General features: G+C 46.7%; 3 protein-coding genes across 3 annotated transcripts in view; 2 read left to right on the forward strand and 1 right to left on the reverse strand.

Moving 5' to 3' along the window:
- The first annotated feature begins 4,347 nt into the window (after positions 1–4,347).
- GGCX (gamma-glutamyl carboxylase) lies at positions 4,348–17,934 on the forward strand. Its single transcript, XM_052648351.1, has 15 exons — positions 4,348–4,448; positions 4,838–5,008; positions 6,298–6,456; positions 6,912–7,077; positions 9,455–9,533; positions 10,569–10,675; positions 11,994–12,157; positions 12,508–12,773; positions 12,920–13,051; positions 13,402–13,553; positions 13,982–14,151; positions 14,365–14,495; positions 14,992–15,139; positions 15,314–15,509; positions 15,932–17,934. Exons 1-15 carry the CDS (start codon positions 4,406–4,408, stop codon positions 16,122–16,124), a joined length of 2,277 nt encoding a protein of 758 aa, XP_052504311.1. The 5' UTR covers positions 4,348–4,405; the 3' UTR covers positions 16,125–17,934.
- A 2,240-nt stretch (positions 17,935–20,174) lies between these two features.
- MAT2A (methionine adenosyltransferase 2A) lies at positions 20,175–26,731 on the reverse strand. The gene is made up of 9 exons (XM_052647772.1): positions 26,545–26,731; positions 24,384–24,461; positions 24,169–24,291; positions 23,788–23,900; positions 23,556–23,699; positions 23,156–23,374; positions 22,743–22,925; positions 22,462–22,595; positions 20,175–21,790 (listed from the first exon to the last, which is right to left on the reverse strand). Exons 1-9 carry the CDS (start codon positions 26,633–26,635, stop codon positions 21,688–21,690), a joined length of 1,188 nt encoding a protein of 395 aa, XP_052503732.1. The 5' UTR covers positions 26,636–26,731; the 3' UTR covers positions 20,175–21,687.
- CAPG (capping actin protein, gelsolin like) overlaps positions 26,386–26,771 on the forward strand; it is a 134,519-nt gene continuing 134,133 nt past the window's right edge. The window contains exon 1 of the mRNA XM_052647774.1: positions 26,386–26,645. The gene's annotated coding sequence lies outside the window, so the exon portion shown is untranslated. The remainder of the gene's footprint in view (positions 26,646–26,771) is intronic.

The following is a 26,771-nucleotide window of genomic DNA, read 5'->3' on the forward strand; positions in this document are numbered from 1 at the left end:
ATCAAGCATCTTTGTCTTTTTTCTTTTAAACTGAACTACCATTTTACTTGAAAGGACATTGGACAGAAGAACTATGATTATTCAAACTGGTGCATTTAGCAAATACTTTATCAAAAATGAAAGGAACCTGTCCATTCAAGGAAAACAATAGATGGTATTTGTTGCCAATGGAAAAATTTGAGCTTTGAGGTGAAAACTAAAATTTGAGAAAACTTGTATCTGCCACTGTGTGCCTGGCAGCTTTCCAACACTTAAGAAACTTTACATTTAGAAGAGCTGCACAGCTTAGTTTTTAGATGGTCAGTATTTTCCAAATGACCATCTGTATGATTTTATAAAATTGTCAGGAGTAAAAGATCCATTCAAGTGCAAGATATACCAACAATTTTCTTAAACCTTCTATTTTATATTTGAGTATAGTTGATTAAGTGTTGTATTAGTTTCAGGTATATAGCAAAGTGATTCAGTTATACATGCACCTGTGAAGTGAAAGTGATAGTGACAGTCACTCAGTTGTTTCTGACTCTTTACAGTCCATGGATTTCTCCAGGCCAGAATACTGGAGTGGGTAGCCTTTCTCTTCTCCAGGGGATCTTCCCAAACCAGGGATCCAACCCAGGTCTCCTGCATTGCAGGTGGATTCTTTACCAACTGAGCTGTCAGGAAAGTCCAAACATGCATCTACTCTCTCTCAAAATCTTTTCCCAATTAGGTCATCGCATAATATTGAGCAGAGTTCCCTATGCTATACAGTAGGTCTTTATTGGTTATCCATTTTAAATATAGCAGTGTGTACATGTTGATTCTAAAGTCCCTAACTGTCCTCCCACTCATCCTTTCCCTGTGCAAGATAAACCAATGATTTTAATGTGTGTGTTAGTTGCTCAGTCGTGTCCGACTCTTTGTGACCCCATGGACTATAGCCCACCAGGCTCCTCTGTCCATGGGATTTTCCAGGCAAGAATAGTAAAGTGGGTTGCCATTTTCTCCTCCAGGGATCCTTGGCCATCCAGGGATCAAACCCAGGTCTCCTGAATTGCAGGCAGATTCTTTTAATGTCTAAGACACCCAGGGAAGCTTGATTTTAATATAGTAGAGTGAAAGTTCATTATATGTTTTCCAATCCCACATGTGATTGCACGAATGCTAAGTCGCTTCAGTCATGTCTGACTCTGCGACTCCATGGACTCTAGCCCGCCAGAATCCTCTGTTCATGGGATTCTCCAGGTAGGAATACTGGAGTGGGTCCAGGTAGGAATACTGGAGTGGGTCGTCATGCCCGTCTCCAGTGGATCTTCCCAACCCAGGAATTGAGCCTTTGTCTCTCATGTCTCCTGCCTTGGCAGGCAGGTTTTTTACCACTAGCGCCAACTGGGAAGCCCCCACATCTAACTAACTTTAAAAAAAACAACACACTTGTAAGTTTAGGTGTAGTATCAAAGAATATCCACAATTATCTAAAGAGCCTAAGAACATACTTCTCTTTCTACCAACAGTATCTGTGAGATCAGATTTTCTTCATATATTTCAATCATAACAGATGGAATACAGAAACAGAAATGATAATCCACCTTTCTTCAATTAAGCCAGGCATTAAAGAGATCTGCATGTAAAACAATATTCTTCTCATATATTTTTTAGTGTGGAAAATATATTTTTTCATAAAAATGTTATTTATGTAAACATGTAATGGGTTCATTACTTTTTTTTTTCCTTTTACTGAATCAATGCATATTTCAAACACTTCTCAGGGTAAATTTCCAATAGGGTAAATACGGGAAAATATAACCTATTATTCATAAAAAGCTCTTTCAGTTCAGTTCAGTTCAGTTGCTCAGTCGTGTTCGACTCTTTGTGACTCCATGAATTGCAGCATGCCAGGCCTCCCTGTCCATCACCACCAACTCCCAGAGTTCACTCAAACTCACATCCATCGAGTCAGTGATGCCATCCAGCTGTCTCATCCTCTGTCGTCCCCTTCTCCTCCTGCCCCCAATCCCTCCCAGCATCAGAGTCTTTGCCAATGAGTCAACTCTTTGCATGAGGTGGCCAAAGTACTGGAGTTTCAGCTTTAGCATCATTCCTTCCAAAGAACACCCAGGGCTGATCTCCTTCCGAATGGACTGGTTGGATCTCCTTGCAGTCCAAGGGACTCTCAAGAGTCTTCTCCAACACCACAGCTCAAAAGCATCAATTCTTCGGCGCTCAGCTTTCTTCACAGTCCAACTCTCACATCCATACATGACCACTGGAAAAAACTATAGCCTTGATTAGGCAGACCTTTGTTGGCAAAGTAATGTCTCTGCTTTTGAATATGCCATCTAGGTTGGTCATAACTTTCCTGGCAAGGAGTAAGGGTCTTTTAATTTCATGGCTGCAGTCACCATCTGCAGTGATTTTGGAGCCCCCCAAAATAAAGTCTGACGCTGTTTCCCCATCTATTTCCCATGAAGTGATGGGACCACATGCCATGATCTTAATTTTCTGAATGTTGAGCTTTAAGCCAACTTTTTCACTCTCCTCTTTCACTTTCGTCAAGAGGCTTTTTAGTTCCTCTTCACTTTCTGCTATAAGGGTGGTGTCATCTGCATATCTGAGGTTATTGATATTTCTCCTGGCAATCTTGATTCCAGCTTGTGCTTCTTTCAGCCCAGCGTTTCTCATGATGTACTCTGCATATAAGTTAAATAAACAGGGTGACAGTATACAGCCTTGACGTACTCCTCTTCCTATTTGGAACCAGTCTGTTGTTCCATGTCCAGTTCTAACTGTTGCTTCCTGACCTGCAAATAGGTTCTTACGGTTCTCAACAATGTGTGTAGCAACATAAAGGGGTCCTGAGACTAAAAAGTGAAGAGGAACTAAAAAGCCTCTTGATGAAAGTGAAAGAGGAGAGTGAAAAAGTTGGCCTAAAGCTCAACATTCAGAAAACGAAGATCATGGCATCCGGTCCCATCACTTCATGGGAAATAGATGGGGAAACAGTGGAAACAGTGTCAGACTTTATTTTGGGGGGCTCCAAAATCACTGCAGATGGTGACTGCAGCCATGAAATTAAAAGACGCTTACTCCTTGGAAGAAAAGTTATGATCAACCTAGATAGCATATTCAAAAGCAGAGATATTACTTTGCCAACAAATGTCCATCTAATCAAGGCTATGGTTTTACCAGTGGTCATGTATGGATGTGAGAGTTGGACTGTGAAAAAAGCTGAGCGCCGAAGAATTGATGCTTTTGATCTGTGGTGTTGGAGAAGCCTCTTGGACTGCAAGGAGATCCAACCAGTCCATTCTGAAGGAGATCAGACCTGGGATTTCTGCAAGGAGATCCAACCAGTCCATTCTGAAGGAGATCAGCCCTGGGATTTCTGCAAGGAGATCCAACCAGTCCATTCGGAAGGAGATCAGCCCTGGGTGTTCTTTGGAAGGAATGATGCTAAAGCTGAAACTCCAGTACTTTGGCCACCTCATGCAAAGAGTTGACTCATTGGAAAAGACTCTGATGCTGGGAGGGATTGCGGGCAGGAGGAGAAGGGGACGACAGAGGATGAGATGGTTGGATGGCATCACTGACTCGATGGACGCGAGTCTGAGTGAACTCCGGGAGTTGGTGATGGACAGGGAGGCCTGGCGTGCTGCGATTCATGGGGTCGCAAAGAGTCAGACACGACTGAGAGACTGAACTGAACTGAACTGAATTGAGACTAAAAAATGTGAGAACCCCGGCACTAAGATGCCTTCCTCTGATCCTGCTTGTCAATTCCAGGGCAGAGAAACAATGTTACAAAGCTGTTCAAGACTCACCTACCCCATCAAACACACTCTGTTTACTGCCACTACTCTGCATTCCTTCTGCAGTCAGGTCGTTCCGGTTTTCCTGCTGCTTTCAAATCTGTGGTTCCAGGCCGGGTCAGCCCTCCCAGGTGCATCCTCAACTGGGCGGGAAACTCTCTGGGAAGAGTCTTGACTTCTGCGCCCGCACCGTTCACACATCTGCAGCGACCTAACAGGGGCGGGAAGGGAGCCAGGGAGGTCGTCGGCGCCGAGAGTCTTCTTTAGGTTGATAGAGCGGAGAGGGCTCGGGAGGCCTCAGGGACGAGACTAGGTACTTGACAAAAAAGAGACAGGTCCACGCACACCTTCACTCATCGGTCACCAGCGAAGGCGGGCTCTGACCCCGCCCCCTCGCCACCTCGTTGCCCCGCCCCCAGACCTCTCGTTCCGCCCTCTACCGCCAAGCAGGGAGTCCGGCGCGGCTGACTAGGGCCCTTCACGACAGTCTTGGCGCTTTCCGGCTGGCCTCGCGCCTGCTGATGTGTCGGGGAGGCGGGGCTTAGGGGAGCCTCCCCTTGCGACGCCCCCGGGCTCGGAGGTTGTTGCTGTGGCATATCTACCTCCCCGAGGTCATGGCTGTCTCTGCTCGGCCCGCGCGGGCCCCGCGGGGCCCAGGTAGGCTCAGAGCCCCGCCTTGTGGCGGATAGAGAAGGGCGCGACTTTCAGAGGGGTTGGGGAGGGACGCCCTGCGGATCCTGGGGAAGGGAGCCTCGGGTGGGAAGGGTCTTGTAGAGAGAGATTGCAGTCTTCTGTTTCGGGGTGGGTTGATGACATTCAGGACGCTTTGCGATTAGGGAGCTGCAGTCTGAGAAAGGTTTTGGGGCATTGGGGGATCCGGGAGGAGGGGCTGCACTGCAGGGATGTTTCGAGCAGTCAGAGATCAGTGGGAAAACCCAGGTAGGCAGAAGCCCTAGACGGAGATTTCTCTGATTTGAGAAGGATTCTCTTTTAAAACGTCTCCATTCCCATATGTGCACGTGCAACTCTCCATTTATTGGTTGCAGACAAAGTAAAGAAAGACAAGGCTGCACAGACTTCAGGGCCCCGTCAGGGCAGCCGAATGGGGAAACTGTTGGGTTTTGAGTGGACAGATGTGTCCAGCTGGGAGAGGCTGGTGACCCTGCTGAATAGACCCACGGATCCTGCAAGCCTGGCAGTCTTCCGTTTTCTCTTCGGTAAGTCGTGTCTGGGAGGTGCCAGCGTGGTTGGGGTGAAAGAATGACAATGGTCCCTTGTCCATTTCTTGGATACTTAATTGCTTAGTGGACCAACCTTCCTTTTTCTAAAAGCTGAAGTGACTAATATCCTGGAAGAACTCTTTGTAACCCAGTTTTGACTCCTCTGATTAGGGCTTGGAGATCAGAAGTGCTTTGATCCGAGGCTACAGGAAATACAGAGACAGAGGAACAGGAACCCATTTTATTTGTGGAATGAAGTTTTCCAGTAACTACGCTAAGGACTAGACTTCAGAGACATGGCAGGGGTGACAAAGCAGCCATTTAGGCTGTGACTGCCTAATCCAGACCTTTCTAACTCATAGGCCACAGCATGTATGTTTGGCATGAGTTACAAACGTGCCGAGGTATTACTCTCCTTAGCCCAGTGGTTCTCAACTGGAGACAATTTTGCTCTCCAGGGGACATTTGGCAATGTCTCTAGACATTTGTATTTGTCACAACTAGGTGTGGGGGGAGGGAAAGAAGTGGTTACTGGCATCTACGCAGAAATCAGGGACGCTGCTGAATGACCTATGAACCACAGGGTAGACCTCCAGCAAATAATTAACCAGGCCAAACTGAATTGTCCTGGGATTGAGAAATCCTGCCTTAATTTGGAGCTGGCTTCCTGACCTGAGTAGCCCTTCTGTTTACCCCAGTGTGCTGGCCAGATACTGCTGTGCCAGGAAGTAAAAGAGGTTGAGGGCGCATCACCCCAGAGCACTTTGTGTAGCCAATAGGACAGACCTTTACAAACATGACCATCAAAACCTGAATAGCTTCGATAGCACTTTGTACGCTTCTTTCATTTAGTCTTCTCTGAGACCCTGCAAAATATTATGAGCCCCTTCTCACAAATGGGGAATTGGCTCAGGGAGGTGCAGTGGCTGACATCCCACAACTGGCGTAATGCCTAGCACAGAGTAGGCACTCAACCAATTCCCAGGTGGCGCGAGTGGTAAAGAACCTGTCTGTCAGTGCAGGAGATGCGGGTTCGACCCCTGGGACAGGAGATCCCCTGGAGGAGGAAATGGAAACCCACTCCAGTATTCTTGGCTGGAGAATCCCATGGACAGGGCTCCAGTCCATTGGATTAAAAAGAGTCAGATTCGACTGAAGCGACTTAGCAAGCATGGTTATTGTTGAATGAATTCTTTCTGGAGCTGGGTGTGCTCGACTGTATTCCAGTATGTTCCGTGGTTGCCTTTGCTGAGGCCTATTGGCACCCTCCCCCTCTGCCTTCTCAGGGCTGATGATGGTGCTGGACATTCCCCAGGAGCGGGGTCTCAGTTCCCTAGACCGAAGATACCTAGATGGCCTGGAGGTGTGTCGCTTCCCCTTGCTGGACGCCCTGCAGCCACTGCCACTTGACTGGATGTATCTGGTCTACACCATCATGTTTCTGGGTGAGAGAAACTGCTGGAGAGATGGGAGTATTGACTGACCTACCTAAAACCCAGAAATCCGAAGCATGTTGGCAAATGACCAGGGTCTTGGGTTTCATTTTTATTTTTGGCTGTGCCACATTGTTTGCGAGATTTTAGTTCCCTGACTGGGGATCGAACTTAGGCCCTTGGCATTGAAAACACTAAGTCCAAACCGCTGTGCCGCCAGGGAATTCTCTAGGTTTTCTTATTTCACTTCTTCTATAACTTATAATTTCATCCTGCTGACCTGTGTGTCATCTGAGCTGTGACCCCTTAACTCTTTTTAAAATATTGAATAACATTTAGTTGAAATTTGTTTTTATCTGACTATAAAATGTTTGATGATTTTCTTAACCCCACCCATAGCCTGTCCCAGGGGAGCTGGGCCTGTGGTGACGCTTTGACCTTTTAATCCTCTCCCCTACCAATCCCAGGGGCACTGGGCATGATGCTGGGCCTGTGCTACCGGATAAGCTGTGTGTTATTCCTGCTGCCATACTGGTATGTGTTTCTCCTGGACAAGACGTCGTGGAACAACCATTCCTATCTGTATGGCTTGTTGGCCTTTCAGCTGACATTTGTGGATGCACACCACTACTGGTATGAGTCTAGGGGGAACGAGGGAAGGGTTGGCTGTATCAGGATGGTCACCAGAGGTAGGGACCCAGTAAAGTCCTAGCACTTGTCCCAGCAAGCATATCTTCAACCACGCTTTGCAGAGTAAACATAACTTGTAAACAAGCAAAGGTGACTTGGATGGACTCCGGAGGGGCAAGGGTCAGCGAGGCGGGACCTCTGAGGGTGACCACAAGCAGAATGGCTCCATTCCCACCCCTTTACTCTTTCCCTGTCTCCCCAGGTGCCTTGATCTGTCCACTTCCTATAATCCTCTTAGAAGAAGAGAAGACTAAAGCCAGACATAGCTGTTTTCAAATACTTCTAGGGTGGTCATGTGGAAGAGGGAGCAGAGTTTCTCTGTGGGGGACAGAATTAGAGCCAAGAGTAGACATTGCTGTGGGGCAGGGGCATGTCAGAAGGAGAGGGCCCACCAGGGCTGCTCAGCAGAGCTGTGCCTGGAGGGGGTAACCCTCCCCCACCTCTGCCTTATGTGACCGTCTTTCAGGGGAGGTGAAAAAGGGATTTGGAGACAGGGTGGCAGAACTGATGATCTTTAAGGAATCCTTCTATTACTAAGTGAAAAGCAAGTATGAGCTGTCAGTAACATGGGCATGGGAAGAAAAACTCAAACACTGGATTCGTTAGTGATTTATCAGTCATTAATAACATGTCAATCATCAGTACATCTATGCAGATATCCCCTTTTTGTAAACCTTTACATTCATTCAGAGTGGCCAGCTCTCATCATAAAGAATTGAGAGGCAGTTGGGCTTTCCTGGAGGCTCAGATAGTAAAGAATCCGCCTGCTATGCAGGAGACCCAGGTTTGATCCCTGGATCAGGAAGATCCCCTGGAAAAGGGAATGGCTGGTATTCTTGCCTGGAGAATGCCATAGACAGAGAAACCTGATGGGCTACAGTCCATGGAGGGACAAAGAGTTGGACATGACTGAGTGACTAACACTCTTTGACAGAATACCCCAGAAAGTCTCATTTTTGTGATTTTTGCACAATTTGAAAAAATATCTATCATTCACTGAAGGCTTTCCACATGCCAAGCACTATGCTAAACACTTGCTTTTTCCATATTATAATCCCGTGAGGTCCATAGTGCTGTTCCCATTGTATAAATGAAGAAATTTAGGCTTAGAGACATAAAGGATTTGTCTAAGGTCACCGAGCAGTTAAGAGGCATAAATGAGACTCCAGCACTGGCAGACTCCAGTGCTCTTGAGCACAAGTATAATAACCTGCCCCTTTCCTGGCTTCTCTGCTCATTCTGTGTCTTCTTGAAAACCTGCTTTGCTTCTGCCTCCCCAGAATACATCTAATCTTAGTAGCCTGGTTTTTTCAGTTCTCAGCCTAGGTAAACTGTTAACAGATATTCTCTGGCCCTAGATCCTAGCATCCAGGTCTGTGAAATGTCAGTTTGTCTTGAAAACTGAAACTTTGCTTTAAATGCACTATGTATGTTTTCATACACCAGCTTTGCAAACATTCCCTGAAATTCCTTCTTTTTCAAATTTAGTCCTATTTTAGCACTGTAATCTTTTTTTTTTTTTGCATATCAGGGATTCTTTCGGAGAAGGCAATAGCACCCCATTCCAGTATTCTTGCCTGGAAAATCCCATGGACAGAGGAGTCTGGTGGGCTGCAGTCCATGGGGTCGGTGAGGGTTGGACACAACTGAGCAACTTCACTTTCACTTTTCACTTTCATGCATTGGAGAAGGAAATGGCAATCCATTCCAGTGTTCTTGCCTGGAGAATCCCAGGGATGGGGAGCCTGGGGGCCTGCCGTCTATGGGGTCACACAGAGTCAGACACAAGTGAAGTGACTTAGCAGCAGTAGTAGTGATTCTTTATGCCCTTCTCCCATGCAGTGGATGGGGTGGCAGGTGGAGCAAGGGGAAGTACACCTTCCCTCATGCAGGTAACACAAGGTCAGTGTATACTGGTCTTACCGCCAACTGCCCTGTGGCCATGGGATGGGGAATGGAGGGTCTACAGCCCCTTTCTTCTAGGGCTAGCCCTGTAGTCTTTCCTGGTTTGTTTTATGAGGAGAGACTAATTTGCTAACTAACAGATGTTAAACACTGAATATTTTGTTGTTGTTATAACTCACTAGTAGTTACAACTAGTAGTTTCTGTTATGACTTGAAATAATCATTACAAGGTGCTCAAATAATTCAAAAGGGCCTCAGAATAGCCCAGAGAACTGAGAAGATGTGGGAGACATCCTAGAATAGAGAGATCATTACAGAGATATCCTGGAATAGAGAGATGATTACATTTAAAAAGCAAGGTAGAAATGGGACTGGACTAAGAACCTGTCCTCCACCCTTCTCCCTCTCACTGCAGGTCTGTGGATGGCCTGCTGAGGGCCCGGAAGCGGAACGCCCATGTGCCCCTTTGGAACTATGCTGTGTTGCGTGGCCAGGTACCAGATCGCAGGAGAGAGGGCTTGTTCTTCACAGCCATTGGCAGCATGGCCGCCCACTGTCAGACTTCACTCTGCTTGGCCTCCCTGAATCTTCTCCTCTTCCCTCCTCCTCTTTGAAACTCAACTGTTAAAAAATTTTTTTACTTACTTATTTTATCTTTGGCTATGCTGGGTATTCATTGCTGCATACGAGTCTCTCTTTAGTTGTGGAGAGCAGGGGCTACTCTTGAGTGCTGTGCCCCAGTTTCTCATTGTGGTGGCTTCTCTGATTGCACAGCATGGGCTCTAGGCAAGAGAGCTTTGTGGGCTCTGAAGTGTGGGCTCACTAGTTGTGTGGTGCTGGGCTTAGTTGCCCTTCAGCATGTAGGATCTTCCTACATCAGGCATTGAAGCCATGTCCCTTGCATTGGTAGGTAGATTCTCATCTACTGGACCACCAGGGACATCCCTCTTTTTCCCTTTTTGCTGGAAAGCTGGGCTGGCTTCTCCCTGTTTTCTAATCTAATCTACTTCCCAATCTCTGGGGTCTCTCACCTTGTCATACAAAGAAAGAATAGAGCTTTATTCCCACTAGCTTAGAATCCTCATGAGGAAAGAATAACCTCTGTGCTTCATGACTTTCCTTTTTCCTTCATGACTTTTCCTTCAAAAGTGAAAGTAAAGTGAAAGTGTTAGTTGCTCAGTCCGGTCTGACTCTTTGCGGCTGCATGGACTGTGGTCTGCCAGGCTCCTCTGTCCATTCCTTTCTCCAGGGGATCTCCCCAATTCAGAGATGGAACCCAGGTCTCCTGCATTGTAGTCAGATTCTTTACTATCTGAGCCACCAGGGAAGCCCGACTTTTCCGTCCTGACTTTGCCTAATACTGTGCCTGATATCTGTAGGATGTTAGGTGAGTGAACGTCTGAGATGAATGAATAGAGTAGATCTCGTCTCTCAGGCCCTGGACTGAGGTCAGAACCGATTTGTGACTGTCTGTGGAGGATGAGGTTCTGACTTTGTTTGAATATTCGTTTTGCATATCGTGTTTGCAGATCTTCATCGTGTACTTCATTGCGGGCATAAAGAAGCTGGACGCAGACTGGGTGGAAGGCTACTCTATGGAATACCTGTCTCGGCACTGGCTCTTCAGCCCTTTCAAGTAAGCGGCAGGGCAGAGGCCTAGAGTGGCCAGGTGCAGGGTTGGGGGGCTCACCTCCTTCAGGTATGCGGTCCTAGCTGCTGCTCCCGCTTTGCCTAAATTTGCTGCATGCTTCACTCTGTCCACTCATCTCCCTCTTCAGCAGAAGGCAGAGTTGATGATGTCGATAGATCTAGGCTTAGCTGCCCCTGGGAGACTTACAGCATGGGCCAGAATGAAGGGAAAAGAAATAAAGGAAAGGAAGTGCCAGCACTAGGTGACTTGCAGAGTGAGTCAGTGCCCCAGCAGTTGCTGTGGTGGGGCCTCTGTCCTTAGGTGGCTGCCCCAGCCTCTTGCCCAGATTCCTCAACTGGCATGCCAAGAAGATGGACAGTCAGCTCCCCTTCCCAAACAAAACTATTGTTAATAACTCTTCCCAAAGCAGAGCTGCTTCTCTCTGCCTTTTCTCTTCCTCCCATCTCTTCTTCCTTTTGCCTTCCTTTTTTAATGTTACTTTTGGCTGCGCTGGGTCTTTGTTGCTATAGACTTTCTCTAGTTGTGGCAAGTAGGGGCTACTGTCTAGCTGTGGTGTGTGGGCCTCTCATTACTGTGGCTGCTCTAGTTGCAGAGCACGGGTTCCAGGTATGTGAGCTCAGTAGTTGCAGCGAGTGGGCTTAGTTCCTCCATGGCTGTGGTATCTTCCCAGACCAGGGATCGAACCCGTGTCCCCTGCATTGGCAGGCAGATTCTTAACCACTGGACCACCAGGGAACCCCCTTCTCGTCTGTCTTTGTACTCTTCCCTCTGCCCTGACACCTCCCACTTCCGGAAGTTTGACATCATTATATTAGCCAAGTGTTCCCCTTTTAAAGTTTCTCTTCTGGTATACCTCCAGGAAGAACCTGCCCTGCACAACACACACACTGCTCAGTCAAAGTTTGCTCTGGGAGCTCTGCCCTTGCTTATTACTTAGGGCATGTTGAAAGAAATTGGACACCTGAAGTATGTGAGATTCCCTGGTAGCTCAGATGGTAAAGAACCGGCCTGCAATGCAGGAGACCCGGGTTCAATACCTGGCTTGGAAAATTCCATGGACAGAGTAGCCTGGTAGGCTATAGTCCCTAAGGTCGTAAAGAGTTGGACACGACTGAGCGACTAACACTCTTAATTAAGTAGGAATGAAAAGGGGTTGGAAAACCCTCCCAGAGGATGTCTTTGTGTGGAATTCTCTACCCACCTGCTGGGGTGGATCATGCAGCATGGAGAGGGTAGCAGAGGTGCCTTGACTGTGAGTATTCGGTGCGTGCTAGTGCCTGAGCTTTGACCCTGGTGTCTGCAGACTTGTGTTGTCCGAGGAGATGACGAGTCTGCTGGTGGTGCACTGGTGCGGACTGCTGCTCGACCTCTCAGCCGGTTTCCTGCTCTTCTTTGATGCCTTAAGACCCATCGGCTTCGTCTTCGTGTCCTACTTCCACTGCATGAATTCCCAGCTTTTCAGCATTGGTCAGTTCCTATAATCTGGTGGGAAACAGGAAGCCATAGGTGTGCAGGGGAGGGACGAACCGGTGGCCCGTGTGGCAGGGGGAGACGATGACAGGAACAGGAGCTAAGCTGAGCTGGACGTCATCTCTGAGAGATGGAAACAGATGGGAAGGTGGCCCAGGGCTTTTGGGCTCAGCTAGGATGTCTTGTAATAAGTTTCTGTGAGAAGTAATAGGCTCCAGTTGAGAATTTCTTTGATCATAAGTGAAATACCTGGGAGAGGCTGCCTAGGAGAAGGGGAGGTGTGGAGGCGATGAGCCACGTTTTCTAGCCCAACTCCTGAAGTGCTGGTTTCCTCCCCGCTGTTCTAGGCATGTTCCCCTACGTCATGCTGGCCAGCAGCCCTCTCTTCTGCTCTCCTGAGTGGCCTCGGAAGCTGGTAGCTCACTGCCCGAAAAAGCTGCAAGAGCTGCTGCCCCTCAGGACTGCCCCTCAGCCCAGCACTTCCTGCATGTATAAGAGGAGCCGGACCAGAGGCAGTCAGAAGCCAGGGCTGCGCCACCAGCTGAGCACTGCCTTCACCCTGCTCTACCTCCTGGAGCAGCTCTTCTTGCCCTATTCCCACTTCCTCACCCAGGTTCGTGCGGGCTGCGGGTCTGCTTGGATGGTGGTAGAGGGGACCGTGCTCAGGAGAGAAGCAGGCAGGTCTGGGGACCTCTCTGGGCAGAGGACGGCGTTAGCATGAGGAGCATAGAGCTGATTCCCACCGCCCTGCCTCCTCAGGGGTACAACAACTGGACCAACGGGCTATACGGCTACTCTTGGGACATGATGGTGCACTCCCGCTCCCACCAGCACGTGAAGATCACCTACCGTGATGGCCGCACTGGCGAGCTGGGCTACCTCAACCCTGGGGTGAGATGCCACTAACTTCCTGGCCTTCAGAGGCCCCCTGGAGCTTTGGGGTCTGGTCTCTGTGGGTCCACTTTGCCCTTTCTCTGGAGCCAGGTGGAACCTTCTTTTGTGGGGGTTGAAATGGGGCAGTGTCATCCACATCCCTCAACTGAGATGAGACTTAGAAAGGTGAGTACCGCTAGCCCAGCGATGAAAAACAATTCTTCCACAAAGTTTTTTGGTTCTCATTTTTTTTTTCTTCCCTGTCAAAACTGGCAGCAGGCAGGGATCTTTTTGTGCCTTCGGCATTGCATGACCTGTCTGGAAGCTCAATAACAACGAGGTGGGACTAATGTGGGGGTTTGGGGCAGGTATTTACACAGAGCCGGCGTTGGAAGGACCATGCAGACATGCTGAAGCAATATGCCACTTGCCTGAGCCGCCTGCTGCCCAAGTACAATGTCACTGAGCCCCAGATCTACTTTGATATTTGGGTCTCCATCAATGACCGCTTCCAGCAGAGGTGGGCAAGGGGAGCAGAGAAGGGGGAAAACGTGAAGTCCAGCCTTATTTGGCCAAGATGACTAGCCTGTGCTCCTCAGTGTTGTCTTGCTTGCAAGGCTGTCCGCTGGTGCATGTCTCTGTTGACCTGGTTGTGGGAATAGCTGATTGCATCCAGCAGAGGTCACCGTCATCCCGAAGAAAAGGGAACTCATTCTCTTAGAAGCTGTTAACTCTCCTCAGGCGGCCACTAACCCCCATTCTTCCCAGTGCTCCAGAATCTCTTTCCCCTCTTCTGTTTCTCTGTCCCCAACTGGCAGTAACATGCTGACATAGGCTGTTTCTTCTTTCTGGAAAACCGTTTGTTCTATCCGGGAACAGTGATGAACAAAACTGGAAATTCCGGTATGTAGGTGGCTATGGCCTTAGAACATGATTTCTTTCCCTAAGGATTTTTGACCCTCGTGTGGACATCGTGCAGGCTGCCTGGTCCCCCTTCCAGCGTACACCTTGGCTGCAGCCACTGCTGATGGACCTATCTCCCTGGAGAACTAAACTGCAGGAGATCAAGAGCAGCCTGGACAACCACACCGAAGTGGTCTTCATTGCAGATTTCCCTGGTATGAAAAAAAGTACAAAGGCTTTGCTGTCTCCCTCCTGGCCTCCTAGGCCAGGGACACAGTGTGTGATGGAGCCGGGAGGGTCTGCTCCTGGTGGGAGGCTGGTTTTTGAAACCCGAGGTGGAAGTGCTGGTGAAGGTGTGATTTCTCTGTTCTGACTGGGAGTGAGTTCACACCACCTTGGGGTGGGATGGGAACTCTTGCCCCTGGCAGGGCTGCACCTGGAGAACTTCGTGAGCGAAGACCTGGGCAACACTAGCATCCAGCTGCTGCAGGGGGAGGTGACCGTGGAGCTGGTGGCAGAACAGAAGAACCAGACTCTTCAGGAGGGAGAAAAAATGCAGGTGTTTGGCTTGAATTAACAATGATAGAAAACTTTTGATGAGTGCAGTTGATTTAGTATAAATGCAAAATCCTTTAACGTAACAGTAACGCAGTGGGAGGCTTCCCTAGTGGCTCAGTTGATTAAGAATCCACCTGCCAATTGCAGGAGATGCAGGTTCAATCCTTGGGTCAGGAAGATCCCCTGGAGAAGGAAGTGGCAACCTGCTCCAGCATTCTTGCCTGGAAAATCCCATGGACTGAGGAGCCTGGTGGGCTACAGTCCATGGGGTCATGAAAGAGTTGGACACGACTTAGCGACTAAATAACAACAATGTAGTGGGGCTGAAAAAGCAAGGGCTCTGGGGGCTATAAATAGCCTTGTACAGGATTCTAGAGGTCAGTTCCTTTGGATTCCAAAATACAAGAAAAAAGATGGAGGTGGGGAAGTGGAGGGAGGCCACAGGCTGGCTAGGGAAAGGCTAGAGGGTGAGAGATCCATTTCTTGCTCCCTTTCAGTTGCCTGCTGGTGAGTACCATAAGGTGTACACAGTGTCGTCCAGCCCTTCCTGCTACATGTACATCTACGTCAACACTACAGAGGTTGCACTAGAGCAAGACCTGGCGTATCTTCAAGAATTAAAGGAGAAGGTGGAGAATGGAAGTGGTGAGCATCTAAAGATTTGGGCTGAGAGAGCCCACTTTATGGGAAGTAGGGGTCATGATCGAGGATCTGCCCACTTAACAAATGAATTTGAAGTGTCTAGCTGGGGAAAGAGGAGTTCTAGAAGAGAGAATGCTCTCTTCTTAGTGATTCCTCTTTTTGCCCTCTTCCGGACAGAAACAGGGCCTCTGCCTCCAGAGCTGCAACCTCTGCTCGAAGGGGAAGTCAAAGGTGGCCCTGAGCCAACACCGCTGGTCCAGACCTTCCTTAGACGCCAGCAAAGGCTCCAAGAGATTGAACGCCGGCGAAATGCCCCTTTCTATGAGCGATTTGTCCGCTTCTTGCTGCGAAAGCTCTTTATCTTTCGCCGCAGGTAAGCTTTACCCAATAGTACTTGTCTTTGTCATCAGATGTTTGCAGGCTGGGTCACTGTTCTCTGGTGAGAGTAACAGTAGGGACTTTCCCAGGAGAGGACAATCCAGTGCTAAACTTCTCCCTTTTTCCTCTCTCCTTGCTCCTCTCCCTGATTTATTGGGAGAGTAAATGGTATGTCTGATGGGGGGCACTGTCTAGTTCTGACTCAGCTTATCTCCTGTGGGTTATTCCTACCCCACCCTGGAATCCTCAGACTGTGTGAAGAGTGGGGTGCCCTTCCAGCTGGGATGGGGGTGTCTGGGGGGAGATTCTTGTCTGTGGGTGAGAGGCCAGATGACCAGGTGTCCTCTGAGAGCTTTGGCAGGATTGCCTGTGTTGAAATAGGAGTTTGGACAGCTGGCTTTTTCCCATCTTTTTCAGCTTTCTCATGACTTGTATCTCACTTCGAAATCTGGCATTAGGCCGCCCTTCCCTGGAGCAGCTGGCCCAAGAAGTGACTTACGCCAACTTGCGACCCTTTGAGCCAGCGGGAGAGCCGAGTCCTGTAAACACAGATTCTTCAAATCCTAACCCTCCCGAGCCGGATTCTCACCCTGTCCACTCAGAGTTCTGAGGGAGGCCAGATGTGGAGTATAGATGTGGCAGCAGCCAGTCACAGGACCATTACAAAGGCAGTGGACATGTGAAAAAACTACTTCAGAGTTTTTGTTTTTCCTCCATATCCATGGCTATAATAAATTCAGAGAGGATAGATTAGAGGGACCAAGGAAGTAAGGCAAGGATAAGATTTATCATTCCAAGGTTGAGGGGCTTGGGCAGTGGGGTTAAAAAACAATGTGAAAATGTCTTTCAAGGGGTAAGAATTAGGTTTAAAGTGACTTGCTCCTTGCCAGAAGAGAGTTAATGGTCCATGAAAATAACAGCTGCTGTTCTTAATTAAGTGCTTGCCATATACAGGCACTGTGTGAAGCCCTGTCCTAGAATTATTACACTTATTCCTTAAGAGCCATAAGCCCTATTTTGTGGTTGGGGAAGCTGAGGCTGAGAGGTAGTATAATTCGCTCAAAGACATATACCTAATAAGGGATGGACTGACTGATGGTCTGAACTTCAGTCTGTTTGGCTTAAGGTCCTGCACCCTGCCTCTTAAAATTTTCAGAATCACTGACAGTAATTCTGAAATAACATAGCTTAAAACTTGTCTGATTATAAAGTGTGATTAGGATGGTGATCAGGTTTTAGATGCAGAGTAATTTTCTCTTCACTGCAATTTTGATTCTTTTTTTGTTCCTATTATTTATACAGCCAGTTTTTCACTAGGGGTTATGAGCATAGAATAGCAGAAAGTTAAACTGATAACAGAATTTAGATGATTAATAGTGATATATATCTAAAAAATAAGCTTAGTATTTAGCATTATTCTAGTTTTCAATGAGCAGGAGGTAATATAAAGTGAGATTTAACCAAATGTAATGAAATCAGGGGATGTTTACAGTCATGATGTATAAGATTTGGATGTGATTCTGGAAGATCCTCAATTCTGTGAAAATTCAAAGGCCTGGCACTGGGCTGGGAAGTGAGAATGCATAATTAACAGAAACAAACGAAAAACAGGCCCTGCTTGGGAACCCTGTGTGGAGGCAGAGGCTGGCGGCAGCAGGCTGGCAGTCCCAGTTACTTTGATAAAGGATTGCATTTGTTTTCCGTCTTTTCCCATGCTCCACTCCATCCAATCTCAGGGTTCTTTCCTAGGTGGCTGCTTTTCACCATGTACACTTGGGTTGACTATGTCCACTCCATGGTTTCCAAGGATGCCGCTGCTTAGATTTCTTTCCTGTGCTCTAGAACTGTTTATCTGGCTCCACCTGGCTATCCCAGAGTTTTTAACTGTCATAAACACAAGATGCGTTCATCCACAACTGCTTATTACCGAATGGCAGCTGTTTTTTTGATTCTTCCATTTTCCTTCCATTTCTTAAGATTTCAAGGTCCATCAGTTCTACCTCTTACTTTTTGGACCTGTTGAATTCATCTCTCCTACCTCTGTCCTTTCAGCCTTTATACTGGAATCCAGTTAGAGACAGATCAGAGCAGGGCTGCCAGGGAGTTGTGCAGGTTGGGCCTGAGTGCACTCAACTGACCTAAGTGGAGCCTGGCAGTAAGTCCTGTGATTCACACAAGGCATTTTGTGGGTTAGAGATAGCTGTGGCACAGGGCACTTTGCTAAGAACCATGCGTGGGAAACACTGGTTTTCAATGCTTTTGCAGATCCCCTCAGTGACATGATATACCTTGGCACTGTGTCCTTTCCCATAACTGCTGCCCCACCCGCCGTTTTACTTGGTGAAAATAATAAAAGTAGTTCTTCATTTTGGAAGGGAACTCTTACAGAAGTATTTTTTGTTACAGGCAAGGATGTTACTTTCCCCCAACTGTTAGTGTACTACCTGTCTCATTTTCCAAGTGACAATGCTGTGGGTACCTAATACTGTTAAGAAAAGCTGTTCACTGGAGGAAATCTGGGTTCTCCAGGTTTCAGTATTCAGACCCTGGTAATCAATGTTTAGCCAGAAGGCTTTGCTTCCTACCATAGGCCAGCATTTAGGTCTTTTGTCCCTGACCAGTGTCATCCCCGGAGAAGGCAATGGCACCCCACTCCAGTACTCTGACTGGAAAATCCCATGGGTGGAGGAGCCTGGTAGGCTGCAGTCCATGGAGTTGTGAAGAGTCAGACACGACTGAGCAACTTCCCCTTCTTTTCCCTTTCATGCACTGGAAAAGGAAATGGCATCCCACTCCAGTGTTCTCGCCTGGAGAATCCCAGGGACGGGGGAGCCTGGTGGGCTGCCATCTATGAGGACACACAGAGTCAGACACGACTGAAGTGACTTAGAAGCAGCAGCAGCGTCATCCCCCTTGAAACTGTAGTAAAGTATGATTTTCAACTTAAATGCGACGTTTCACATTCCCTTTCATTAGCACTTTATGCTTTTGATTCTCAAGCTGTAACCATTTCATGCCTTTGCACCTACTGGCCTCCCTGGGCTTGTTAATCCCCAACCTCTACCCCGGGTCTAGGCAGAGGACAAGCCACCTTTGTCACTCTTGTCTGCAAGCTCCTTGACAACAGGTGTCATCCTAGTAAATGCTGAACCAAACCTCAAGGCTGTTATTTCTCTGGTGCTGTTTCACCAGCCTACAGATGCTTCATCCTCAGTCATTATTTGACTATGGTTCACTGCAGATGGTGATTGCAGCCATGAAATTAAGACGCTTACTCCTTGGAAGGAAAGTTATGACCCACCTAGATAGCATATTCAAAAGCAGAGACATTACTTTGCCAACAAAGGCCCGTCTAGTCAAGGCTGTTTTTCCAGTAGTCATGCATTGATGTGAGAGTTGGACCGTGAAGAAAGCTGCGCACCGAAGAATTGATGCTTTTGAACTGTGGTGTTGAAAACTCTTGAGAGTCCTGTGGACTGCAAGGAGATCCAACCAGTCCATTCTACAAGGGATAAGTCCTGGGTGTTCTTTAGAAGGAATGATGCTAAAGCTGAAACTCCAATACTTCAGCCACCTCACGCAAAGAGTTGACTCACTGGAAGACTGATGCTAGAAGGGATTGGAGGCAGAAGGGGACGACAGAGGATGAGATGGCTGGATGGAATCACTGACTTGATGGACTTGGGAGTTGGTGATGGACAGGGATGCCTGGCGTGCATCCCTGGGGTCACAGTCGGACAAGACTGAGCAACTGAACTGAGATACCAAGTGTCTTGGCCATCTAAAAGTTTTGGTATTTTGGAGCTTTTCAATGTCATGAAAAGTTGAAGTTCTCAAGTTTCACAGCAGGTGGAGAACCTTGCCTTTCCTCCCAAACCGGTTTTTAAACTTTTAACTCTCCAAGCAAACAGGTATAAGCAGGTATTGCTTGGGCCTCATTTGCAAGAGTAAAGCATTTCAACCATTTGATTTCATATTTGCTGGTGTAAACATGGGCTATGTAGTTCAAGGATGGTTCAAGAGCTGGTTGATAACTGCCATAAATTCAGAATACACATCCCTCATTGCGGTTTTGTTTAAACTTTATCCATTGTATGATGGATCCTCACCGTTCCTTCACTACTGTTTAAATACTTTTCAAACTGTAGTACATAACTTGTAGCCTTTAACCCATTTATACAGAAGGGGAATTTAAGGCATTGTTTTTACATTTTCAAAATGGGTGAAAATTGGTTTAAAATGTAGAACACCACTCTTCTCACAAGACTCATTTTAGTGGTTTTTATGCCTTTAAAGCACTGCTGATAGTGCAGAAATGGCTGTTGTAACAAGACATGAATTTTGCCCACTGTGTTGGCCAAAAAAGGGAGTGCTGGACAAACCTTCAACTTTCATAAACTGTTATCCCTGACACTAAGAAGAACCTTTTAGAGGCCTATAGTTAAGGTTGAAGTGATTTCCCTAAACCATGGGTGGGATTACAATTACTCAGGGTTAAAATATGTTTAATTCATACTCATACTGAAACACTTAAGAATAATGGAGGGAGGAGTTCCCTGGTGGCCAAGATTCAGTGCTTTCACTGCAGAGGTCCACATTCAGTCCCTGGCTGGGAAACCATCCCACATACCGCCAGAATGCAAATAATAATGCACACAGGTAAGGTAGAACCTAGCATTTTATTTAGATCTTCATTAAACTGTTGGAATTGAGAACCAGACATACGTAATAAACCTCCGAAAATAGATCCTGAAAGGCACTTTCTGCTTAGGGCAAGCAGTCATGGAATAAGCATGTAAACAAGCTGGCTTCTCTGTACCACACCAGCCAAGTCAGCTTTCTCCATGGCCAGCTGCACCAGCTCTGCCCTCCCTTCTGTTAACACCAGCCAGAACCCCTGTAGGTCTAACCCAAGGTTTTTCTGTAGGACACCTTGGCCTACCTGGGAATGCTGGAAACATGTTAAAGGAATCATGGTGTTGAGGAAAAAAAAAAATCTTTTAAAAGCTGCCATCTGAGGTGATGGCTTCTCTGTACTTACGCCATACCCCAGAATACAATAAATAAGCAATTAGAAAATGTTCAAGTATGAAGGGATTTCCTCCTCCCCGCCAAAAGCACTGCTCTCTGAAGGAAGCTGGTTTCTCTGTAGCTACACCAGCTGTCCAGAAAGCTCATTGGACCTGGTTTTGAAAATAAAACAAAGTTAAAACCCTGGGAGGAGTTCTTGTGCAGTGTGGAGTACTCAGTCTTTCTTATAAAGAAAAAAAAAAGTTATCTGGTACCAAAGTGTGCAACCTACAGACCCTCAGGTACTGCCCTGTGACTTCTCTGTATGACATCACAAGGGTGCCAAGTGCCTGTTTTTCTAGAGCTAGGAATTGGTGGTTTGGCTAGTGCTGAAACCATGCATAGGATTGGTTTACTAAATAAAAACCTTATTACGTACGTCCTCCAAAAGACAGCTGAAAGTGGAGAGATTCTGATTTGGTGCTGTTTAAGAGATGGCGATTAAGAGCATAAGCACCAGGGAGATGGTTTAATGGTAACTGCCTTTTTTTTCTTATGTCAGGCTAGAGCTCCAACTGGAACTTGCGTTACATGCAAGGATGATTTGGATAGGGAACACTCCCTGACAAAGAGCTACATAATTAGAAGTGGATCAAGTTATAGGGAGGATAAGGGGAAGGCTTCACATTCATAAAGAGCTCAAGACATTACAAATTCATGCTGACAGGGCTGTGGCATTGCCAGACAAGAAGCTATAATGGAACTACAAGTACTTTACGTGCACATTACAAGGACATTTTCAGCATTTGGTGGGAAAGTCAATGCAATTAGGATTTTAGAAGGTTGGGTGATAGGGCACAAAGGTTCAATTTCAAAGCATTATTTACTACAATGCTGTTGATTTGTTTCTAGGCAGTTACACGGATCACCTATGCTCACTAAATTCATTATAATGGTGAACAAAACACCTAGGGACAGAATAGCAAGCCCGACTTACAGTCCCCCACACAAGCTAAATTCATGTCATTGACTATAGAGTGACTGCAACTGATCAGGAGCTGAAAGAGGACAGGAAAATTTAGGAAGAAGGGCCCTTTCCCGCAGAGCTTGAAGGCTTCTCTGTAGCCTACGCCAACAAGTCTGGGGAAAAAAGGCTAACACTTTCAATATTTAAGCTTTTTGGGCACTTCCCATGGGAAGCTGTCCCTACCAAAGTGGCCATAGGCTGCAGTCCTCTGATAAATTGGCTTCTTCAGATCCAGATCCCTGGAATATACAAGTCCGTAACTTAATATGTAGCATTCAATTAAAGTAAAGCAAAACAATCAGCAAGACTCATTTTCAAGACTTCTGGCAAATGAGTTCAGTTCTCTGGGGTATGCTAGGAAAGAAGTTTGTGGCAAAAGTGTTTGTTACTTCCCTGGTGTCCAAAACTCCTTGCACAGTCCTTATCAGTAACTATAGTTCTCGTTTTTCCGTCCCTGGCTCAACAAATATGAAAACTTGTCATTATTTGGAGAAATTTCAAGTGTCAAAAGCTCATCTAAAGTCATGGAATACTTACCAAGGTCCCAGGCCCACACCCTACCATGGTTATTTTCTTTACAACAGCCATGTACATCCCATTTATCTGTACTAAAAATTCTTTTAAGTAAACATCCCTCAGGTAACAGGAACACAAGTCTGTATCAAATGTGGAGAACCTTTCTAGGGTGGTTAGTCTACGCCATGGAGCACTAGAATTTTAGATTCTTCCTAATTAAGCCTCTACTGAAGGCAATTTTCTAAGATGATATCAACACATTCTAGGAATTAAGATGTTTCCCCACTTGAGTCTTCCTTCACACGTTCACCTTCTGAGATTTGAATATATCAAGTTTATATACACACCCACACCCTCAATGTTTTTCACTAGCAATAGGCTTTACCATCTTTACCTGACAATGACCCCAGGGCGGAGGTCAAAATTCTTCTTCACAATCTCTAATAGCTCTCTCTCACTCTTCTGAGAGGTGCCATAATGGAAAATGGAGATAGACAATGGATGAGATACTCCAATAGCATAAGAGACCTAAAAGAATTTAAATATCATAAATATCATTAAGAGTCAGTGAGCAAAAGACACACACTGTAACAGACTGGTATTAAAAAAAGACAAGTAGTTAACTGCTAAACATCCTCCCACTTACACGCCTTATCGTAATAGAAAAGTATATACCTGAACAAGAACCCTTCTGCACAGACCTCCTTTAACAAGGGATTTTGCCACCCAACGAGCAGCATAAGCAGCTGAACGGTCCACCTTGGTATAATCCTTTCCTGAAAAGGCACCTCCTCCATGAGCTCCCCAACCACCGTAAGTGTCCACAATGATTTTCCGGCCAGTCAATCCAGCATCACCCTGAAATTACAGAATTTCAGTTACTTTATGCCCAATCCTTTCCAGTGGTTCTAGATCAGGCCCGCCTGTTAATGCTTATTCAGTATCACTTGGCAAACATCCTCAGAAGATTCACACGAAGGCTTCAAAAAACCTAGGAAAAAGGTGGAAAGTAGCCAGGTTTTTCCAAGTAACCACGACAGATTAAAAAAAAAAAAAAGGCAAATTAAACTGAAATTGTAAGGCCTTACCTGAGGCCCACCAATAACAAATCTGCCACTTGGCTGCAGATGATAGATTGTGTCCTCATCAAGGTACTTTGCAGGTACAACAGCTTTGATGACTTTCTCCTTTAGGGCATCTCTCATCTCATCAAGACAAACTTCTTCATCGTGCTGAACAGATATAACAATTGTGTGGACTCGGATGGGAAGCACAGCACCTCGATCCTGCATATACTGCACAGTCACCTTGAAAGCCAAACATCAGAACATCAGTCTACTAAACAGTAGCTTTGTTCTTGGTTCCCTACCCTACCCTACAGTACAGTACAGAAAATAAATGCTATTCTTCTCTTAGCTTTAAGAGAACCACCTTACTGATGTCCTGTGCCAGTGTAATGGGTGTAGGTTTCCGATGTTCATCACTTACTTGAGTTTTAGAATCTGGGCGTAACCAAGGCAAAGTGCCATTCCGGCGTAGTTCAGCCAGTTTGGCATTGAGCTTGTGTGCTAAGACAATGGTTAAAGGCATACATTCCTCAGTTTCATCAGTGGCATAACCAAACATCAAACCCTATAAAAGGAAAAGTCACCAATGCAATCAATCCAAGCTTCAAAATTTGTTAGATGAAGAGATGCAAACAGATTATCTACCAAGATACCTGGTCTCCTGCACCAATGTCTTCCTCGTTTCGGTCAAGATGAACACCTTGAGCAATATCTGGTGACTGTTGCTCCAAGGCCACTAGCACATTACATGTCTTGTAGTCAAACCCTATAAACAAAAAAATGTGTTTTTTAAGGGCCGTAGCAATATTTTAAAATTTACAACAATTATCTGGAATTCTAAATGCTGCTAAAGAAATAAAAATATACCTAAATGTAGTACTTTCAAAGAAAAGCATAGGGCCAGAACAAAAGGACAGTAAAAGTATACAGGTGCAATTAAATATCCCCGGGAACACTCTAGAAAACAAAGCTAAAGAGGACTGAAGGAAATATCTGGGAAAATGAGGTTAGAAAGTCAACTCATTAAAACATACCTTTGGAAGAATCGTCATATCCAATGTGTTTAATGGTTTCACGAACCACTTTCTGGTAGTCAACAGCAGCTCTGGACGTAATTTCCCCAGCAAGAAGGATCATTCCAGTCTTAGCAACAGTTTCTAAATAAAAGAAATGTTCACACTCAAATATCACTTTATAAAGTTAATTTTCATGCTATCTTTTCAACAGGTGAGAAGTGTTCTGAACCTACCACAAGCTACTTTGGCATCAGGGTCCTGCTGAAGGTGGGCATCAAGGACAGCATCACTGATCTGGTCACAGATCTTATCTGGGGGGAAAAAAATTTCTGGCTCAATTTCTTTAATTTACTACTAATTTAAGTATGTCATGCATCCCTCCCTTTAACTACAGCTGTTAAGATCTTTGTGAATGCTTTCTTCTAAAATTGTGGCAGGGATTCCCTCCATGCAGGGGTTAGGACTCCCACTATTCCACAAGAGGGGGCAAGGGCTCTATCTCACATGCTGCTTGGCACAGCACCCCACTCCCTACAAATTGTGGCAAAACCTATAGAACATAAAAATTTACCAATTTAACCATTTTCAACAGCATACCTAACTGCCATCTAAGTAAAGCATTCCTTCTGCAGAAACCATTTTCCTGAAGAATGCTGGATACAGTGATACATGTTTCCAAACTGACACCTTGGTTTTTTAATGTAGCTGTACAAGATCACCAATTCAGGTAAGCCAGCAGAACACCTAGCATGTTTAACACATTTAAGCTCATTGATATATGCACTTTACACCTTTTTACAAGGACATCAGTCCCATCTTTCCACTATTTCAAACATTTTGAAAAACTAAAGTTCCCAGCCTAAACCAATTTTCATTGTTATATAGAACAGCCACATAAGGGAGATTCAAATGAAAGTATAAAGAAAAAGTGGCTTTCTTCCAACCAAAAGCAAAACAAGGAACATTCACCTTTACTGTATTAATTTTCAAAGACAACAATACTTACATTTTATCCCCCAAGTTTAAAATTCTCATTATAAATTTAACGCAAAGTGTGGTCTCTTACCAATTTCTCCATGATCCTCTAAGGAACACCAATTAGGGAAGTGAGAGAAAATGTCACTTAAAGAGTTAAATGATGAAAGCAAGGACACTTCACGAACAAAGGGGATAACAATTTGATTATCGGCATCAATTTGATTCTTTGTTGAGTAATCCAGGATCAAGAGCTGAACAGGCTGGAAAATACCCAAATGTATTCTGAATCCTTGATATTCCCCTCATCTATACAGCTCCCTAAATGTTACTTTCCTAAATTTTCTTTAACCATCCAAAAAAATCATAAGCAAAACATGTACCGCACTCATGCCATAGGCCAAAACAATCTAAACATTTCCAAACGCCTGCTGCATGTTCCCAACACTGGGAGAATACAAAACCACCACACATCTGTCACTCACTAGGGCCTCAGTAGACCACTAGGTTGCTCGTGGTGTTTCACCATCGGCACAATAGGCTTTCTGGAGAGAAACATCTGTCATTGTGGTCATCCTAAGAAAGGTCTGGATCAAACTAGTAAATAGTGATCTTCACCATACGAGGTTTTGAGGCTGCGACCGAAAGTTCGTTGGTATTGCTTCACTCCTTCGCGTGTAAATTGATCCCCGTAATGGCGGACGGCTGGACAAAGCCCGTAGGATGTGTGTAGTAAAACCCTGTTTAACGGTCAGGCCCATCGCAATGGCGCCTCGCACTCAATTCATGCTTCCTGTCCTTTTCACGCGCGATCCAAATAAGGCAGGGCTCCTCGGACAAGCGCTATATTTAGTTGGAGGCTGTCACCTTGACGCCAGACCATATAACGGCTAAGGGCATGTCTTATACTTCACTGTAGCCAAAGAATTAATGGGGAGCGCGGACGCCCCGAGGCCCAGGCCGCGCTCTGCAAACCGGCCGGCTCCCTCGCCCAGAAGCCACATGCGGCAGACACGTGGTTGCGGCTGCAATGCGGGGCGCGCGCTCCCGCGGGCCGGACGCGAGCACGCGGGGCGGGTCGCCCACTCGAGGTGGCTCGGCGCGCAGAGCCGAGAGGAGTAAATAGTGCCCTCCTCGGCAGGAGCACGAGCGGCCGCGGCCCCCACCCTTCTCGTTTTCTGGAATCTTCCGCATGCCGGGGCGCGCGGCCGGATGGGAAGAGGGGAAGAGAAGCGGGGGAGGGAGCGGCGGCCACGCGCTCGGCACCGGCGGCGCCACGAGGAAGGCGCCCGGCCGCCGCTCTTCCCACCACCAGCCGGGAGAGGGTCACTGGCGTGGACACCGCAGCTAGCGGGTCCTACCAGCCAGGCCCGATCCCGTGCCCCGCTCCTCGCTTCGCTCCAAGGCCCGTCACCTCACCTGGGTGGCCTTCCCCCACGGACTCGGAGGTAAAGAGGAACGTGCCCTCCTCGATGAACGCGTCGTGGAAGCCGTTGAGTTGCCCGTTCATTGTGGTGGTGGTAAGTGAAACTGGAGTAGAGGAGAAAAGGGAGCGGCAAGGCGACTGCGAAGTGCGCGAGCAGAAGACAGCAGTCTACTTAGCTCAGGCGGGCGGCGCGGAGCAAACGAGGCGGAGGGCGGCGCGG

This window comes from Budorcas taxicolor, chromosome 11 (assembly GCF_023091745.1).
Source record: "Budorcas taxicolor isolate Tak-1 chromosome 11, Takin1.1, whole genome shotgun sequence".
Classification (NCBI taxonomy): domain Eukaryota; kingdom Metazoa; phylum Chordata; class Mammalia; order Artiodactyla; family Bovidae; genus Budorcas; species Budorcas taxicolor.